General features: G+C 43.8%; 2 protein-coding genes and 1 pseudogene across 3 annotated transcripts; 2 read left to right on the top strand and 1 right to left on the bottom strand.

Moving 5' to 3' along the window:
- The first annotated feature begins 9,921 nt into the window (after positions 1-9,921).
- LOC144173145 (uncharacterized) lies at positions 9,922-10,932 on the top strand. Its single transcript, XM_077701656.1, has 2 exons — positions 9,922-10,313; positions 10,411-10,932. The coding sequence occupies exons 1-2, from the start codon at positions 10,051-10,053 to the stop codon at positions 10,652-10,654; spliced, it is 507 nt and encodes a 168-aa protein (XP_077557782.1). The 5' UTR covers positions 9,922-10,050; the 3' UTR covers positions 10,655-10,932.
- Positions 10,933-11,166: 234 nt separating this feature from the next.
- LOC144173143 (uncharacterized) lies at positions 11,167-12,543 on the top strand. The gene is made up of 3 exons (XM_077701655.1): positions 11,167-11,317; positions 11,559-11,675; positions 12,275-12,543. Exons 1-3 carry the CDS (start codon positions 11,194-11,196, stop codon positions 12,541-12,543), a joined length of 510 nt encoding a protein of 169 aa, XP_077557781.1. The 5' UTR covers positions 11,167-11,193.
- A 92-nt stretch (positions 12,544-12,635) lies between these two features.
- LOC144173142 (uncharacterized) lies at positions 12,636-14,643 on the bottom strand (annotated as a pseudogene). Its single transcript, XR_013323164.1, has 3 exons — positions 14,076-14,643; positions 13,490-13,697; positions 12,636-13,091 (listed from the first exon to the last, which is right to left on the bottom strand). The product of XR_013323164.1 is annotated as an uncharacterized LOC144173142 (transcript).
- Between the last annotated feature and the right edge of the window lie 1,586 nt (positions 14,644-16,229).

Below are 16,229 nucleotides of genomic sequence, written 5' to 3'. Positions count from 1 at the left end.
CATCAAGTAATTCTTTTCTGGTGCTCTTTGCCCTCGTTGGCCTTGCGCCATTAGGCACCAACCATCATCATCATCAACAGTAATAGGTGGTGACAGCAATAACGATCTTTTGCAGTGCACAAAAATATCTCGATATTTGTTTTTGCTACTCGATTCTTTTTCGTGCAAGAGTGTGATTACGCAGCCTACGCGCGTCACCTGCCACTCCGAAAGCATTGTTTCTTTGGTACTTGTTTGTGAATAATAACATGTCTGATAGCATAGTATCTGGGACTCTTATGTCGGACTTGAGCGATAATTTTCCCATCTTTATGTTTCATTAGCGCAACGAAACACTCGGAAAAGTAAACGCTGATTTGCAATCACACAATGTGCAAGACACCAGTATCGAATATCTGGTAAAGTTCCCAAAGAATAAACTGCAACCAAGTATTCCAAATAAACATTGTCGACGAGGATTATGACACGTTTATGCATAGCCTTAAGAAAGATTATCATAATTGCTTCAATCTGAAGACAGTAAGAACATCTAAAAAAGTAAGAAAAGCATGGTTAACAAATGAATTCCTTGAAAGTATTAGAAATAAGACCTCTTTTTGCGAAGTTCATCAAAACAAACAAGCCTGATGATTTCCAAACTTTCAAGACGTATCGCAATTTTGTGTGGAGATTCCTGGGTTAGGCGAACAAAACTTACTTTGAGATTATGTTTTGTAGCTCCCGTAATGACGTCATATGACGTGAAATAAATGAGCTCCTAAACTATGGTTCAAGGCAGACTGAAAAAACTGAATTATTGATCGCTGATAGAACGACACAGGGTGTCGAGCTGGCGAACAGTTTCAATACATATTTTACAACCTTAGAGCCAAGTCTTAATAAAAACGGTTCGAAACAGTTTTTGGGAGCACCAAACAGTTACTCGGCCTTTTTCGAGCCAACTACTCCCTTTGAGGTTTATTCAGTCTTCAGGTCCCTAAAGAATAGCACAGCGCGGGATATTGATCACCTTCAAATAAAACTGATAAAATTTGTACTTGACCTGTAATGCCCGCGCTTTAGCATATTTTTACCCCATCATTATCTACGGATGCTTTTCCGGAAAATATGCAGCACTGCTTAGTTACGGTCTTCTTTAAATCTGAAAACAAAAGTGAATTATCTAATTATCAACTTATTTTTATATTGCGTGTAATGTCGAAAGGATTTCAGAAAATAGTTTATAGCCGCATTGTGTCCTTCTGTGAGAAACATTGCGTTATATTACCGAATCAATTTGACTTCTGCAGAGGTATATCTCGAAAACTCGCCTTGCTAACTGAAAAAAAAAAACACGTACTTACCGGATTTGAAAACAAAAAAAAAATTACTTTGGGCATTTTTATCGCTTTGTCGAAAGCTCTATACATGATAAACCATGAAATTATGTTAACGAAGCTAGAGCACTACGGTTTATATGGCGTTACTCTAGAACTTATTAAGTATTTTTTGAAGTTCAGGAAACAGTGTGTCAGGATCAAAGAAACTAGTTCTTCGCTGAGGATCGTAACAGCGGGAGTTGCGCAAGGTAGCATTCTCGGGCCTGTTTCATTTCATATTTTTGTAAATGATATATTCAGTATTATTGAATGTGCGCTTTATGTTAACTACGCGGACAATACCGGCCTGTTTTTTCAGCCTGATGGCATAAATGAACGTTCGAACTCAGCCAATACGACCGTTAAGAATTTGCTGAAGCGGTGTGAGGTAAACACCCTCAAAATAAACATAGAAAAAACGAAAGCTGTGATATTTTCTACTGCGCAAAAAGGCATTACTTCGGATTTGCATTTCTACCTTGCATCCGAGTACGTAGAGGTTGTAAAGGGAGCCAAGACCCTGGAAGTAACCTTCAATGAACACTTATTTTGGGATACACACGTTCAACGCGTAGGAGGAAGCTCGGCTAAGGCTTGCGGTATTCTTTCCATCTGTGACATGGTATCCCCACCGAAACCAAACAGCTTCTATATAACGCACTTCTTACGCCCACCTAAGTTACTGTCATCTTGTATACGGCACCACATGTCGAGGAAACATACCTAAATTATTTTTACTGCAAAAGAAAGCGCTTCCCCTATGCCAAAAGTTTCAGACGACACCCCCACTGCAGAACTTTTTTAAAATTTCAGGTGCTGCTTCTGTAAAGCCTATACATTTACAATGTTGGGACGAAATACAAACAGGCTGTCCGTTGCAATAACAAACGTTTTCTGACTTTATCCAACCATACAACACCTTTGGAAGTTCTGTATAATATCAGACAAAAATCCTTGGATGTCTCCTTTCTCACGTACAAACCATGGATTTCGCAGGCTACTGTACTGTATTAGCAGTCTCATAAGTAATTTAGCAAGCAAAAATATTGACAGAAATATTATCTCCTTCAAAAAATGGAAAGATACATCATAGAAATCGTATTTCATACACCACTAATAAATTTGTGACAGCCATGCACACCGCAATTATATTCTTTTGAATGAATTTCACTGCGAAACATTTCCTCTAATGCAATTTGTTTTTTTTTCGTTCACCGAAAAGCTTTTCTTTTAGTTTGTGACATGAGCCGAATATTTCTCTAGCTGTGTGTTTTACTACACAGGTTGTTTGTTCTTCCACCTGATATTCTTCCCCCTTCAAGGGATGTGCATTAGTAGCTACCAGTGCACCGGGTATACAGTGCTTAGCAGCTTTTTGTTTGTACCGGTATTATTTCAACTTTGTACGACATTACAATGTTCAAAAATAAACTTTGAACTGAACAAGAAATCCTTATGAAGAGATGCATGATAGTAACATTTGTGAAATAGTGTTAAACGAAATACACAACGACGATGGGATAAGGCTTCAAGCATGACGCGATTTTTAATGCTGTTACACTGGTGTGACATGAAATATTCGAATAGATGAGCATGGAGCACGGTTTTTTCCGGTTTCTACATCAGTTATTGTGCATGCTAGATGAGTATCCCATATGTCTGAGCCGTATTTAATTTTATGAGATATTATGGCTGTGCATGCCAAACTGCGTAAGTATGCAGAAGCATGTTTGAAGTTATGTTTCAGAAAGCCAAGATAACGGTTTGCAGACGCGAGAATATGGTTAATGTGGACATTCCACGTGAAGTTATTTGTTAGGCGAACACCGAGGTACTTGTAGGAAGAAACCTGTTCCACACAATTGTTGTTTAAGATGTGAGACGTTATCGGGAAGGGTGCGTGATTATTTACAAAGACTTTAATTTTACTAAGGTCTAGAGGCATTAGCCAGCCGGGAGAACCTGTGTTTATAGCGTTTTGGTCAGATTGTAGAATGTTGATTGAATGTAGCGTTTAACGCGCCGACGCAACGCAGGCGATGAGGCGCGCCGTAGTGGAGGGCTCCAGATTAAATTTGACCACCTGGGGATCTTTAACGTACGCTGAACTCTCACACACACGGGCCTTTTTGCTATCCGCCTCCATCAGAAAAGCGGCCGCCGTGGCCGGGCATTCCACCTGCGACCTCGGGCTCAGCAGCGCAACGCCTTAGCCACGTAGCCCGAGCGGCGGGTGATTCAAGAATGTCATGATCACAGTTAGAAAAAACATTACGATATATTACGCAGTCGTCTGCGTAATTTAGGTCTGATAGTAGATTTACGCCATCTGGATTACATTTACGCCATTAATATAAACTAGGAAAAGTAGAGGCCTAAGAACGCTTCCCTGTGGTACACCAGATCTTAGGGGGACTAGAGATGCACGTCCCGACGGTATTTGCCAGTGCTTTATGTGAATTCAATGATGCCTACAGTCTTTATTGTTTGCGTAGTCGAAATAGGCAATCGCTACGTCACCATCTGCAGAACAAATCTCAAACTAATTGTAATCCTATGCAATGAAGAACGAAATAATTTAATGGACTCTTCCCAGGCAGCACAGGACATTACGGCCTAACTCAAGCTGGTGTACATTGGCCAGTGATTTTCTGTCCGGCCTTTTTCTGGCAGACGTGTTAGGCCTGTGTCCAAATGTGGGCCTTTTGGCCGTATGCGGCCGTACTCCCATGGCTATCCAATGGCCAGTGTTCGTCGGCAAGTCGACCGGCTTACGTTCATAGGGCCAGATTCCAGCCGTATGGCTCCGGCTATTCCAAAGCCACCAGTGTGCGACCGAAGTACGGCCACCGGAGGACAGCCGAGATGCGGTCTTCGGACTCCAGCCCGACTAAGCTGCGGGAAGTTCGGCCATGCTACGGGCAATGGAGTTCAGCCACAGTGCGTCAACTGTACTAAGGCCGGTGGACGACTACTGCATGCAGCGCAAGAAGATGACTCAGTGGTGGCGTGCAGAAGCAGAAACCAACTATTTTTGGTTCATTGTGCCCACATCAAAGTGAGCCCGGGCGCCGCCACCAGCCGTCCACCCTACATCGCAGCCGTGCCTAATTATCAGCGTCAGTTGACAGCAAAATTTATTTATTAGAGGGTGCTCACAAATGGTGGCTGTTTAATTGCTGAGCCTCTTTTTCTGTCGGACGCTGAAAATATTCATTTCTTTGCAGAGCTCAGCAGAATTAGTTGTATTGTTCAGGTTCTGATATCTTTGTGGGGCGGCTTATCTGTAATTAAAGGGGTACGCGGGAGTGGGGGGGTGGAAGGCGCATACTTTAGTGGGCCGAACTTCACAAAGATGAAAGTGCCGCTTTTAGCAAATTTTTTTGGACAATCTTTCTGAACACTTACATGCTCTGACTAAAGGAACTATTTTTACGACAGTTGCTTGACCAGTTTCATTGTGTATGAAACCGGCGTGAATGCCTTTACGGAGCGTGTTGGTACTCCCGAAAATACTCAGGAACATTTTATATAATTTCCTTCACACAAAATGTACGTCCAGTCTTTGACCATTTTTCTTGGAAAAACATTTTCTACTCGATCAACTTTTCTGATGATCTTTCACATTGCTTTAACTAATAAAGATCGAACAAGTACTTTTATTTTCAATCTATTTTTGATGCTGTTTTCATGGGTTACGTGCGCACCACTTATTAGTCCAAAAGAACCTTCGTTTCCTATATTATCCTACTACGTTGAAAAAATTCTAGACGGGTTTCGAATGACGCCCTGCTTCTGGTGGCTGCAGTTGCATCCCTCTGTGCTCACGCAAGAAAAGACGCGAGACTAGAGTTTTATAATTTGTTTCAAATCAATAACATTGCAAAGGCAGTGTGCATACAGCAAAAATATTTCTTTGAGTTTGAACGCGTAAGGCTCTCAAACCATTTAGGGCGAACTTGTGGCTCCGCAAGTTCATTTATTTATTTAATAATTTTTGTGTATTTATTTATTTATTTATTTATTTATTTGATACCCGCCTCGCCTTTGCATGCATTACAGCAGGGATACATACATAACACTACATACATACATGCATGGCACTACATGCATACATAACGCTAAGCACCAAAATTGAGACTAAATGAAACAATTCTACAAAGCCTAGTGAAAATCGTCATGAGAAACCGTGGATAAAATCATCCATGGAAGATAATTACACTATCGTATTGATCTAAGATAAAACGAATCACGCAAGGCGTCACCTTTAAAGGAAAGATAATAATTGGCTTTAAGATTCTGGTCCCACTTTGGGATATGTAAAATGGCGCTTCGATTAACTTCTCTCCTTCGATTCCAGTTTTGGAATGATAGATATTAAGAAAAAGTTTCAACCTGAGGTTTTTTGTATGATCTTTCAGGTCTTACCATTTAAGTTTACTTTTACTTTCCTTCATGCAAAGTTGACAGTGCCAATTATCAAATACGAATCGCACTGCCCTATCCGTAGGTTTTCGAGCGTATCCACCAGCTCTTCGGTGTAGGGATCACAACAAACACATGCGTAGTCCAACATTGAGGGCACATAAGTGAAATACGGTTGTTCTTTGAAGTAATATGAAGTTTCGCTGAAATTTTGCCTTAGAATGACAACAACACGTGCAGCCGTAACTTTCATGGCGCGAACGTGAATTTTTAAACTAGTTAAATACACTCCTAGATATTCATATTTCACGGCCAATATTGAAGCAGCGTAATTTACGGTATACGTATTCATTTAGAATGAAGGTTTTCTTGTAAAGGTGACGTTAATACACACTTTAAAATTCAACGACTACTCTAAATCAGCACAACACGATGTTATTAAATTCGAATTAAGCTGCAGCTATTCGGCATCACGTTCATTCGCTACAGTTTTCTAAACTACACAGTCATTCGCGACCATTTTGAACTAAGTTATGAGGCCAACAGCAATATCATTTATGTACAACAGAAACAAAAGAAGGCCCGCAACCGAGCCTTAGGGAATTCCTGACGTCACGGTAACATATCCGGACGAACAACCATGGAGAGCAACCAACTGCTGTCTTAGAGAGGGACACGCTATACATGCAATAACCGATTCATTCAGTTTATAGACCCAATGTACTAACAAGAAGCTCATATAGAACAACACAAAATCCTTTTTTGCAGTCCAAGAAAATACAGTCAACTACTTTAAGCTTATCATTTCCTAGAGCCAAATCGTGCGTGAACTCAAGAATCTGCGTTGAGCGAGAAAAACCTGACAAAATCCGTGTTTGCTAGGATGCTGGCGATAATGTTTACCCAAATGAGTGATATCTCAAGTGGAGCTGAGCTCACCTTCGAACACCGCAACTAAATTAACATCTAGGCTTCGTCATTGACAAGGCTCTGTTGTTATCGATAATTTAAAATGACACTTGTTTTTAAATAGGCAGTCATAAGCTCCGATGAAGTAACAGTGCAGAGCACGAATGTGAGCACGAGCTTAGCCTCTTCTACATTTATCACCAACAAAATATCGCAACATTGGTTTTCACAGTATTATTGTAAGAAGAATAGCCGAAAACTTTCGCTTTTGCGTGCCCTTGCCTTTCTTTGGTGGAGAGTCCTTGAAATGGCACCGATTGAGCTCCTGCGTGGTGGCCACTCGTTGGACGCCCTTTAAGGCGAGTTATTTTCGGTGAACCACCGCCCTCTCGGGTCGGACATCTCTGCCGGGTCGATGTCTCCAATGCTCTCCATTCTTCGAGGGGACGAATAGCCTCGAGCTGATACGTCGACGAAGCTGGCAGGCGAGGCGGGGTAGCGGCTATTACTGGCGAGGCGTAGCTCACCCGTCCGTGCGGCACAGTCTTGTTGTGGCAATAAATAGCATTCCGATGGCCTAAAAAGTTACCTGGTAATGTCCAGCGAGTCCTTGCACCTTGCCCGTTCACCTATAACCACTCATGTCTGTTTGACAAACAAAGTCCGTTCATTTAAAACGTAGAAACACACCGAGCGGAATAAACCCGTCTGCGTCGTTCAGCTCCCTAATGAATTTTTCTTCACCCAGGGAAAAACCGGTCCAACGACGTCGAGTCTCCTTCCAACCAATAGTGAACGAGCTCCGGCACCAAGACGCCTGCCGTTATTCGGCTGTACACCGCTTGCCGTAAGAACGACGTATGACCCGAGACCGAACTCCGGTTTCCAAATATTCTGCGGCTGTTCACTAGCCGCAATCCGGCAGAGGGCCGCTAAGCGATTAAAAAAAGCGTACATTCTGGGGCCGTACGTCGGCCGGTCCGCATCATAACACGGGTTGCCTGAAGAAAACAGATATTTTACCGCCGTACGCGCGGTTCTCTGTTGAAAGAGCGAATGCGCGGCAGCCGCGCCCCGGCCGGTCTCCTTTCGAACACCAACTGCCACGAAAACACGAATATTCTGTGGCCGGTCGCTTGCCGCGCTACGGCTGAATACCACTTCCCAAACAACAAACGGATGTCCTAAGGCCGTATTTCAGCCGTTTTCTTTCTGAACATCGGTAGCCGAAAGTGAACCTAATATCTGGCAGCCGGCTACCTGCGGTTGCGTGTCTGAAGACGGGCGGCCGAAGAAACGCTGAAGCGCTGGTTTCCGAATGTTGGCTGTTAAACGTATGATCAGTGGCTGCCAGAACATGGATGCTGGACGGACATGCCCGAAAGAGGCCATAGACGGGCCGGTAATGGCAGACAGTTTCTTTGCCGCCCGGGTTTCGCACTCTTCAAAACCCTTCTCAGTTATTTACAGCGTTGACCTAAGTCTTTGTTACTGCGTGACAAACCTGTGATTAACTCGGAGTACACAGACCAGTAGTGGCGGCGGAAAACCGTATCGCTGCATGAGACGAATACTTCGCGAGTATGCAGATTTGCAGGCTTGAAAATAACAAGATATTCACACAAAGCCACCTTTATAAACCCAAGTCCGTGATATCCGTGGATATTTCGGCGCCTTTCAGAGTAAAACGCTGCCGTGTAAGGTACGTTTGCCCTATAGCAGCATGTATTATGGAGGAATCTCAGGATATTTAAGGTCAATGTACCTTCCCCCTAAAGGCTTGAGGTAAATAGTGGGGCGTAACTGCCTATTCAGTTTTACAATGATGCTATCGCTCAAACGTCTACCCTGAGAATACCCTGTTCCCAACGATAGTCTTCACCTACATACTGTGCCAGCGGAAGGAAACAAGATTTAATATATTTATGAGCGAAATAAAATATTTTTGTGCCGAAATATATGTGCCTAATGCTTCACACATGCCTACGGTATGTCGACCAATGGAAAGGGTAGTTGCGCTTGGTCATCTGAGTCTTACGGTTCGCCATAATTGTGTCCAAAGAAGACCCCACAAATGACAGTGAGCGGCATCAGGTTTTTTCACACTCGCTCCTTATGGGGCTTGCTAAACACTCTGCAGGTCAAAAAAAAAATTCGCGTAATATTTCTTCTGTAAAAATACTCGAAGCTGCGTCAAACAAGTCTGTGATACTGGTAAAAAGAAGCACATGTGGTTTTTCAAAATTGTGGTAGGTTTGTTAACACTGAAGGTGGAACAGTTAGCTATTCAGATCACCCACACAAGAAAACCCGTAAAATAATGCTACAGTTCATCAATTAGCGAACACGAGCGGCTTCGATGCCAACATAATTTGTTGATTGATGCCTGTGTAAAACAAACATGAAGCCGTACTGTGTCATTTCAAGCGGGAGTCTAGACTCCGACGTTTTGCGCACGGTTTAATCTAAATGATTCCAGACTCACGCAAAATTTCCAAAAGCATTTTGCTAAATGTTTGCAACTACATAGACACCGAACACGGGTTTCTCCGATGGCTACCTGTTTTGTAAAAGTCTTCATGTAAGATTCTGTTTTTTTGGCAACCATGCCTTTTGGCCCTGGGTATGCATCGCAAGGTTCATATTTGCATATTTACATTACAGAAGGCAACATTGTTTGTCCCATAATTTTAACCGAGATATTTATTATTCGCATACGGCCAATTGCACTGAATTCGAAAAATATGGTTCTGATAGTACGTTTTTCCCCCCTGTGAAACTACAAGTTCAAGAATTTTGAGTGGAGTCAACTATAAATCATGAGCTATAAAATGTTTGGGTATACAGACAACAATGGCACTTTATCTTAAGGAGACCAATTATACTAAGGGATAGTAGCGCACGTTTTTAAAAAGCCCGCTTGTAGTTAATGGTGCAAAACAACATATTCCGACCCTAATGTCGTGCAGCCGGGCCACCCATCCGACATGTAGCGCAGAAGACGAGAGACACAGACAAGTAGACACACACGGCGCTAATGTCCAACACCTTTATTGCAAACAATATCACACATATATAGGGAAGAATCCCGTGACGTCACACACATGCGTACCTCAGCGCGAACGCAAGTAGCCAATAGAGAGTTTTAGTTTGGCGTTTTTACGCTCCGCTTAGCCGCTAAGCGGAGCGGGAATGCGACTGCGCATGCGCACTCCGCTTGGCGGCTAAGCGGGCTAGCGGAGCGAGCAACACGGTCCGCTAAAACGCAGCCTGAGCGGAGCGTCGCTGCCCTCCGCTAGCGCGGCGGGGCGATGCGGGCGCCCTCTCGCGCGCGTGCGACGACTTTGCTTATTCTAAGATGGCTGCCTCCAACGACACCACGCCTGCGACGAGCCCCGCGGCTTTGCGCAAACCGCGAAAACGGTTCTGCATGGATGAGGATCTGTGTTTACTACGTGAAGTGGCCACCATGAACCCGTTTGAAAACCCGGACGCCTGGGGCGTCGTGTTGAAAAACGTGACGCGCGCAGTGCAGCGCGAGCTGAACATTCGTGGCGTAAAAGAGCGGGTCGACTTGCTCGTCGGCTACTTCAGGCAGGAGGACAGGGCCAGCTTGAGGAGGTGAGTCCCCTGTACCGTTTGCGATTTTTGTTTAATACAGTGCGTCTTATAAATGACAGCGAATAGTTAAGGCGCAATCTGTTGCTTTCCTCCGTAGGTCTGGTACTGAGGAGCAGTATGGTGAGCGCGAGCAGCTGCTACAGGAGATTTCAGATCTCATGAAAAGCGCCGCCTACGTGCCGAGGACCCTGCCGAGGACAGCAAATGGCACTGGGTTGCGCCGGCCTCCTCTGTCATCGGCAGCAGCTCGACAGCGAGCGGCGCGGCAGTTCCGAGACGGCGTCACGGCAGCAATCGCCCCACTGCAGGCCCCGAATGACGAACACAGGCTCGGCAAGTGATGTGAAGTGGGCGCACACATTAACGAAGAATGGAAGCGCCAACTGTGTTTTATATTTGTGGATGCCGCGAAAGGTTCCCACCTGCCGCATATGTACTGGTGCCGTTAGGAGTAATTGAAACAAGTATTTGTAAATATCAAAAAATGCTTGCCTTGCTGGCTTTATGACCGTGTTTACTCACGCGGTAAGATAAAAGCTATTACATTACATCCCTGCAATTCTACGTGTTCGTTACATGGTGAACCCTGTTGTTTTGTTTCATACAAGCTGGGGTGTATGACGAGTGATACTGCTTGCACGATGTGATTTAAAAGTTGTCGAGTTTTAAGTGTGCTGCATCTTGTACGCAGCGGATAAATTGCTTCACATTGGCACTAGCTCAAAAAAAGAGTCTGTAGAACAATTCTGGCAGAGGAAAGGATTTTGCACTGCTGAATTTCTTCTACCGAGATCCTTTTTTAGTACTTGTCGCAATTTTATCCATGTACCGTGTTTTTGTGTGTGCAGATGAACCATCTCCATCACAATTGCTGTTGTCGATGTACGACAGCGAGGTTACGCAGTCATCAGCAGCTGAAGTGCATGAGCGTGCGAGACTGAGCCCAACTGGAGATGGCAGCTTCACAAGCAGGCCGGTCCAAGACGTGCCAGCCACTGCATCACGTATGTACAAAGTAAACTGAAAGCGAAATATGGGTACAGAGCAAATTCGCCTAAGAAGCAGGCAAAATCTTACTACTGCGCTTATTTATGTTTATGAATAAAATAGTATACATGTTGATTATGCTTGCCCACAAAAATTTGCTAGGCTGCAACACTGCAGAACATATCTAAGTAAAAACAGTAATGAAAGAAACCGTTGTGGGCGATCATTAACTGCGATGATTGATTTCTGCCCTTGTAGCACTCGGCCCACCACAAGCAGAGCCTGCTGAAGATAGTGATGCTGATGAGCAGGCACTAGGACCCCCAGTTCAGGTGCAGAGAAGACAAAGACCTGGTCAAGTTGCTGCTCCAACAGGTATTATGAATCAGTCCTGCACGCTTTCTCACTGTAATTAGGGGCTTGGCGTTTGTCTTTTTTCTTTCTTTTCATTTTTTGTCCCTAACCGTTACTCCTATCGTCCTTCTTTCCATTGCCTTTGAACAGACACGCTTGCTGTGTACCATTCTTTTCAGTGATAAATGTAGTGTTCTTTTTATTTTAGTTATTCGCTTGCCTTGTGCGCCCCACCCCAAGTAATAGTGTCAATTTTTTTTATTGGCTGGAATCAGCACTGACAACCTGTCCAAGGTAGTTATATCCGTGTACTTGTTCTAGAATTCGGTTATCTGCGCCAAAGAGGGTGCTTCCAGCATGTTTAATTGGCATCCCTTTAGATTTACTCGCATGTATGTTTAACATATGGCTATGCGGTCCTTAAGCGCAGGCTTTTTCCAGTTTTAGTAAACAAAACTATGCCATCCGCAACAAGACTATGCGTCGACAGCATTCATTACAGAAGAAATGGATAAGGCACTTGTGTCCGGTGTTACAAAATTCTGATGTTGGAGTGAATTAATTGCAAGTATTCCCAAAGTCAATTCAAAATAAACATGATTTATTTGTTTTTCTCCCAGGAATCAGAGCCCTCCAGGCAATGGGCCTGCAGTTGCTCACGGCGAGGGAGGAGAATGAGTTCATTCTTCGGCAAAAGGAGCTGGAGCTGCAAAAAAGGAGGCTGGAGCACGACGAAAAGCGCCTAGCTTTAGAAGAGAGAAAGCTGGCACTGGAGGAAGCGAGGCTGAAGCTTCATGAACAACAGGTCAAAGAAAATGCTCAAATGATGAGCATCATAAAATGTATGCTGGAAGAGCAAGGCAAACAGATTTCCAGCCTTCAGAAATAAAGTGCTTCTACTGACTTGCGAAACAAAACGAGTGCTAAAAAGATGCCAACGAAGTGTACAAGATTTAGCGTGTTTAGCACGGCACTTTTTTTCAGTGATGAACCAACCGTCATGGCGACGTGTTTTGACTTCACTGAGCTGAGGGCATTCATTGCCTCAGTTTTGTGGTCGCAAATAATCCTCCAGCTGTGGGGGCTCAACTCCAAAATATTGCGACACCTGCGATCCATACATGCTGGTGTGGCAGTTGGCTAATATAGCCGCAACTTTGTACATGCGGGCAACCTTCTGTCGACGCAGCTTCTGATTTTTGCGGAAGTCGAGGAAGGCAAACAAGCCCGCAATCTTGCCGAAACCCCATTCGACCGCCTGCCTAACGGTACTCATCCTCTTATTAAATGCATACTGTGAGGGAGTAATGTTAGTTGTGCCGTATGGTTTCAGGAGCAGGGGTCGTAACGGGTAGGCAGGATCGCCGTACAGGCAGAAGTTGTGCCCCTGAACCAGCTTTTCAAGCTTCTGGTACGTCCTGCTCTTCCGGAGGATGCCTGAAAATAAAGGAACACATAACAATTATCACTCCTTTATCACTCCATGTTATCACTCCTTTTGGCTTTCACAAAATTCTTTTACCCTGTTGCTAGCTTGTCCATAATTTTACATATACAATATGCATAATATAATAACTATAAATGTGCAATATATTATACTTAATTCAAGCTTTCTTTGTACTACAAATCCCCATTAATCATAGTAAATGTTTTTTTCCTGTAAAAGTTTCATCACATTAGGTGTTCAGTTTAACATTATTAAACACTAATTGCTTTCTCAAGAAGCACAGAAATCTTGTGCCTTTTCTCGATTGCCCGTGACGGAATTAACCATTTGTTGTGTGTTGTACTGCTGAGGAAGTGGTTCTGTATAATTAAACACAACATGAACTCACTTGAATCATGTCGACTGCCAAAGTACGGGCCGTTCAGTTGGCAGATCATTCCATTAGGGCACATGATTGACTGATATTTTAAGGCATGGAACCGTTTGTGACCAGAAAAAAAAAGTTTCTGGTCTTTGGAGGGACGGCAAATAGCCCTAGCTGTTCCGTCAATGAAACCCCAGCAGTTGTGGAGCGGGGCCCCTTTGGAATGCACCGCCTGCGAGTAAAATTTATACAGATGGGCATTAGCACACACTGAAAGTAAATTTATCTATTTACAATACTGTTAGTCTCTACTGACACCTTATCAGATGGGCGAAATGTATAGATACAAAGAATGAAAAATGAACGAGTGACAGCAACTTTGCTCTTCACACGGAATCGATTTAAAGAACATAAATTACCAAAAACTGAATTTAATTGAATTTATTTAATTATTAAAAACGATTCAATTGATCTAACAACAATAATTTAAATAATTGAACTACATTAAGCTACACAACTTAAACTACATAGCCCTCACACCAGTACATGCTAATTTTCGTGATCAATAGAATGATTTCTTGAGTGACATGAATGATAAATGATTGCATACCTCTGACAGAACTCTGAGTTGGGCGATGTCCAGCCAGGAGTGGTTGTTCACATCTCGCAGCAGGTGGCCAAAAGTGCTGTCGATGTGCTCCAGCACCGCATTCGTGGCTCAAGAAATGACGGAATAATGCCGCCCGAAGAGGGGCTCCAGGTCCCGCAGCCGGTTGGGGTACGCCAGACGCCGCAGTGTTAAGCACAAACACTCAACGCCGGGAATCTTGACGCACTGCGGCGTTTTGACAACTTCGGGCAGTCGAAGCGCACGCGCCAGCCTTTCCACATCATCCTTCTCGAAGCGGAAGAATGTGCGGAATTGTCCACTGTCCATAGAGTAAATGTTCAAAAGGCCTTGCTGAGAAAGTGGCTCTCGGCGCGTGTACTGAAACACTTCCAGGGTCAAGAGATCCTCTATTTCTGACCACTTCAAAGAAGTCAAGAGGAAAGGGTCTTCGAGAACACTTGTGAGCGGCATCACAATGCGGGAAAGCGCGAAAAACTTTCAGATGTTTCAGATACGAACTAGGCAAAACGCCTCGTTGGATCGCAGTCGAGGAGGATCCGAATGGATCTGGAACGCAACTTTGTTGGCTATTGCGTGGCTATCGTTAAGTCGAAAATTTATTTTCATTCATTGTAATTGACCAGTAACGCAATACGATTGCATGTGTCAATACTTAATAAACAAATAAGCTATACGTACTGGTTTTACTTTATTAAAGTGGTGAAATGGTTTTCGGTTCACTTTCATTACGCCAAACTTGGCCAGAGGGCGCTGCTAGTCCGAAAGGTCCGGTCCGCTGCGCGTTACGTGTAACTAAAACGAGAAAATCGCTCGCCGCTCCGCTACAGCTTAGCGGGGCTACCCGGAGCGGAGCGGAGCGTAAATACGCTAAACTAAAACTCTCTAATCTCTTTTTCTGATAATTTGAGAAAAGTCCAACTTACACAGGAGCTTCCTGACCTCTTTAGCTTTTCCGCCTCAATGATTTCACGTGCACGCTAGTCCTTACTCGTTGCAATAATAGAACATTTATCAAGGAATGGTGCGCAATCTGCACCTGCGCTACAGTGCATAACTAGTAGTCCATGTTTTTCATTTTAGTTGTTTACGTTGCAATTGTGCTCATAAAGGCGATCATTTAAACAAGGACCGGTTTGACCAAGATACTGTTTAACACAAAAGAGGGGAATCTGGTAGACAACACTCTCTATACATTAAACGAACGGAGTTTGGTGTTTGTTTTTACAATTATTAGATATCTGCCGATCACCCTTATTTATATTACAAAGTCTATCCAACTTCTCCGGGGCTGAAAATACAACTGGCACTTCTATTCGTTTCGCGATACGTTTCAAATTGTGGGACACAGTTTGTAGGTACGGCATCACTACCATTTTTTCCTATTTGACCAGGATCAGTGACACAGGGATGGTCTACAGATTTTAGGTTCCTTAAAAAGGCTTCAGAAACAGAGACTTGAAGATGGCCGGGATATCGTGCGAGCAAAAGCCTGTTGCACTGTTGTAGCAGACTATCAGACATCAAGTGCGGATAAGATTTACGAAGGGCACTACGAAAGCATAGGTTGGCAATAGCTGTATTGACTAATTTGGAGTTGGCGGAACTGAAGGGATGAAGTGGTTTATTACTGCGTGGTTTATACACCCAACAAGTATGCATTGGGTGAAAGATGAAGCTGATATCCAGAAATCTAAGCTTATTGTTAGTAGGCATTTCATGTGTTAGAACAAGGGGGCTGAACCTACATGGCAGCAGCGACGAACGCGTAAAGCACGCTCCTAAAGTTGTCTTTTCGTCAACCCAGGTCACGGGAAAGCCGTCGTACACTGCGCCAGAGCTAAATCCAGCCCAACGCATCTGCGTTTGCCGTTTGCAGCGCAACGCCTTAGCCACTAAGCCACCGCGGCGGGTGAATCAAGAATGTCATGATCACAGTTAGAAAAAATATTACAATATATTACGCAGTCGTCTGCGTAATTTAGGTCTGACATTAGATTTACCGCCGTCTGGTAGATGATTAACATAAATTAGGAAATGTAGAGGCCCGAGAACGCTTCCCTGTGGTACACCAGATGTTACGGGGACTAGAGATGTACGTCACGACGGTCGTTGCCAGTGCTTTATGTGAATTCA

This window comes from Haemaphysalis longicornis, unplaced genomic scaffold (genome assembly GCF_048455015.1).
Source record: "Haemaphysalis longicornis isolate Haplotype H1 unplaced genomic scaffold, Haemaphysalis longicornis Haplotype H1 scaffold_291, whole genome shotgun sequence".
Lineage (NCBI taxonomy): Eukaryota > Metazoa > Arthropoda > Arachnida > Ixodida > Ixodidae > Haemaphysalis > Haemaphysalis longicornis.
Note: the sequence above shows the minus strand (reverse complement) of the source record. Positions and strands in the feature narration are given on the sequence as shown.